This window comes from Priapulus caudatus, unplaced genomic scaffold (genome assembly GCF_000485595.1).
Source record: "Priapulus caudatus unplaced genomic scaffold, Priapulus_caudatus-5.0.1 Scaffold22, whole genome shotgun sequence".
Classification (NCBI taxonomy): domain Eukaryota; kingdom Metazoa; phylum Priapulida; class Priapulimorpha; order Priapulimorphida; family Priapulidae; genus Priapulus; species Priapulus caudatus.
In genome coordinates, this window is record NW_014577083.1 from 939,205 (window position 1) to 942,976 (window position 3,772).

Here is a 3,772-nt window from a genome sequence, read left to right on the forward strand (position 1 = left end):
CAGCAGCGAGCCAGCTGTTATACACATGTATACATGTTACACGCTCGCGGAGGTATTCACTCTTTTTGAGTGCCCTCTGTCTAGTTAACTCTGTTGTGTGTGAAATTGTAAGCAGTAGCTATCTAACTTTGTGGTCGAATAATGTATATAATTGCTGTGTGGTGTATAATTCTTAGAATCATTGCCTATTTGTTTGTTTCTATATGGTATAAATTATCAGATACAAATAGCATCAAGTGTGACTTGTTTACTGAATTCCTCGTGCGAATTCACTGAGTTTATTTCTGAAACATGTTAAAAGCTTACATAGTGTATCCAGATGATGTGTGGTTTGTTCACAGATAGCAGCTGTGTGCAATTTCTTTACCTACGTGAGGTACATAAATCAAGGACTAGTAAAAAATGAAGGTACGTATGAAGTTTAGAGTGGATAAAATAATCTGAACTTTTATTGTCCCAAGACATATATGATCACTCCCACACACTGGCAACACATTTTATAATATTGAAATTGAAAGGATTTTAGTTAGTAAGTTCATAATGAATATAGTCAGTATATTACCTTATTAGGTGTATAATAAAACATTATGTTTGTCATGTTTTAGGAATCACTACACGTCTACATTATAATTACAGTCTTCGATGCGCGTGGTTTGATGTTTGTTGTTGTTGAATAGAGCAATGCTCTGCTTCAATTCTTGGGGGCTGTGATTCTGCAGAGTATTGAGACTTATACTTCCATACGCTCATATTGTTGCCATGACCGTTCGCCTTTCACATTGCCTGACTGTTGCATCTGTTGCATCCTTACTTATGCATTGTGTGATGGTGTGTGAATCATAACTTATGCTTTAGTTATCATGAGTGTCTTCATCTGTATGCTGCTACAAAGACAGTTGCACGTCGCGTAATTGTGCAACTTTTTTGCAAGTGAGATGCATCTATAGACCATAACTATATTTCCTCATTAAATATGCGAAAGTATTCATAATAAAATTGCAGCAGCATGTGTTCACTCATATATTTATTTTGCAATTTAAAATTTACAGACAAAGATATCTACTGCCAGATCGTGCAGCTCAGAAAACAGATGGCACTCGCAAAACTAGGCATTGGCAGTCAGTAGGTGGCACTTCAGTATTGCCCGGTGGATGGAGATTCATTATCTTCTAGGATCAAGCAAAGAAGCGTTTAGATAAGCTTTGAGTTCGTATGTAAACCTTTTTGCAAAATATAGTTTCTTTGGGAAGGTTTACTCTTTTTTTCTGTCTAAAAAGAGTTTTTCTTCACAAATGAATAGTGGCATTCAGACGTGGCAAGTAAGTACATTCCATAATATTTTGAAGTGTGTGAACTCTAGCTTGGCACATTCATGTTTATGTGTTATAGTCAGAAATATATACGTACGTACAAAACGCGAACCATTCCATAGAGGATTTATTTGCTATTTGCTGTTTTGCTATCTCTCAGGTTTGCAATAAAACGAAGATATCAGTGGCAATTGAAACACACTACAGAGGTAGATCGATATGTTGAAGGATATGTCTTATATTGTGTGCCTCAGGACATGCAGAAAAAAGTCAAGTCGTGACAAGAAACCATTTCTATAGCCTCACCCCTAACCCTAATGCTCTTCACAAAACAAGTCATTTTGCTGCCACACTTACTCATTCCCTGAGACACACCAACTAGTCGCTGGTAAACTGATTAGGTAAGGAAAACTGAAACCATGCATGTCAATAACTCTAATATTGACACATTACTACCATCAGGGGTAAATAATCTCAAAGAGGTTATTTACCCCTGCTACCATCTATTTCACCTGTTGTTAATGTTGATGATAGCATTGCTGTTATGTAGCAATACCACTAACGTACCATGTATGCTTATGTTCATGTCATTACTATAACTTGGTATTATTTTAGGGTTGGTGTGCCAAGTTGTGGTGGTGCCAAGTTGTGTGCATTTGATTGTGTTGAACTAAAATTTAATATCCCGTTATTTTTCACTGCTTGACAATTTCGTTTGTAGTAACTGCCATTCATCACTGTAACAAGTGCCTAGCTGGCATGACTACTCAGGTAGTGGAATCTCAAGCGTTTTACGAATTGTTTCCATCACAGGAAGAATACTTCATTAATAGTTGTGAATATATAAGTGTAAACCAGGCATTACTAACAAAATAAACATATTGTACATACACAGAGGAATATAACTAATGTTAAAAGAATTAATCACAACCACACACACGCACGTGCGTACGCACGCACGCACACACTATTTACACATGTTACATCAATGTGTGTATTATATGCAATGACTGCAATATTAAATGCTCAATCATATAAAAGAAATTAAGGTTTCCAAAATTTGAAAATATTGTTTAACCTAACAAAAATGTGTGATTTATCATGTTTCATACTATGTTAAATAGTATATATATTATATATATTTTAAAACACATTACTTGTTTACTTGTAATTTATATTGTCGTGTTAGAAATCATGTTCTGATTAAATGCCCTTAATTGCCTATTACCTAATCAGAGGCATTGTTACACATAATTTAACCGTGGATCAATTGTTTTTACCGAGGTTAAATTATGTGTAACAAGGCCTCTGAGTTGGTGAAAGGACTATAATTTTACCACAGTTACATTATTTCTACAGCGGTGGAAAAAAAATTCGCAGTTAAATTATGTGCAAGAAGGTCTCTGATCAGGTAGAAGGGCTACAATTTAACTGCGGTTGAATTATTTTCACCGCTGTAAAAATAGTTATTTTTGAAATTCTGAGTACGATTGCCAAACATACAAGACGGAGGATAACGCTATATATCGTTATATAACAGTTATAACTATGCGCTAACTGGGAGCGTATGCGTAGATTGCGACTATACCGTAGCACTTCTCAGGATACCCGACCGAGTGAAACCCATTACATTAGCAGTGTATGCCTGCCCGAATCTGTCAATGAATCCATGAATGAATGGCTGAACGAATCCATGAACAGAACAGCTGAACACCGTGCTTCGCGAGAGCAGGGAAGGTAGCTGATGGGCGGTAGAAGAAGGAGGCTGAGCGAGGAACAAGGGAGGCAAGGGGAAGGACGGGAGGAGACGAAGTAGGAGTTTTGCACCTTACAGGCTAGGGCTCTCTCCTAATTATAAACACAGGTCTACTGATAACAATTTATAACACAAATCCATGCTGAGGTACCCCCTAACCATATTAAATGCATATTCAACACAAAATATGACTTCCGTGGTGAGATATTGCGCATGCGCTGATACACCAACGTAGCCGGATTGTGTACTGACTGGTATATATATGCAGCGAGGACGTCACATAACATGCAAGGGCTTTTTCTGTTTATAATGTGATGTCTACTGATAGAATATGTTACAAGGTTCAAGATGCAAGATTCAAAGAAATTTATTTGTGCATAAGACGCATAAGTACAAGTTATATACAATCACACATTGATTATAAATCCTTGAACAAAAAAACTAATACAACCATTACTAAATGGAGCACGGGGACGGCGAAAAACCCGCAGGTCATCAAGAATATGTTACCAAATAAATCTATGCTAGGATGACTCCTCTTCATAATTTTTTCAAAATATTATTCGTCTCGGGAGATATTGGGCAGGCGCGAGCATGGACGCATGCACAAGACGAGTGCAGAACGGACTAAAAACGGTATAATATCTAGCTTGCTGAGAGAGAGAGAGAGTGAGAGAGAGAGAGAGAGAGAGAGAGAGAGAGAGAG

The 3,772-nt window shown here is 37.2% G+C and overlaps 1 protein-coding gene across 1 annotated transcript in view; it reads left to right on the forward strand.

The window, feature by feature from the left end:
* Positions 1 to 2,463, forward strand: part of LOC106813070 (rab-3A-interacting protein-like) — a 14,533-nt gene extending 12,070 nt beyond the window's left edge. Inside the window, exons 11-12 of the mRNA XM_014817121.1 lie at positions 342 to 408; positions 1,050 to 2,463. Coding sequence (XP_014672607.1) covers positions 342 to 408; positions 1,050 to 1,126 — 144 coding nt within the window. The 3' untranslated portion in view covers positions 1,127 to 2,463. The remainder of the gene's footprint in view (positions 1 to 341; positions 409 to 1,049) is intronic.
* The last annotated feature ends 1,309 nt before the right edge of the window (positions 2,464 to 3,772 follow it).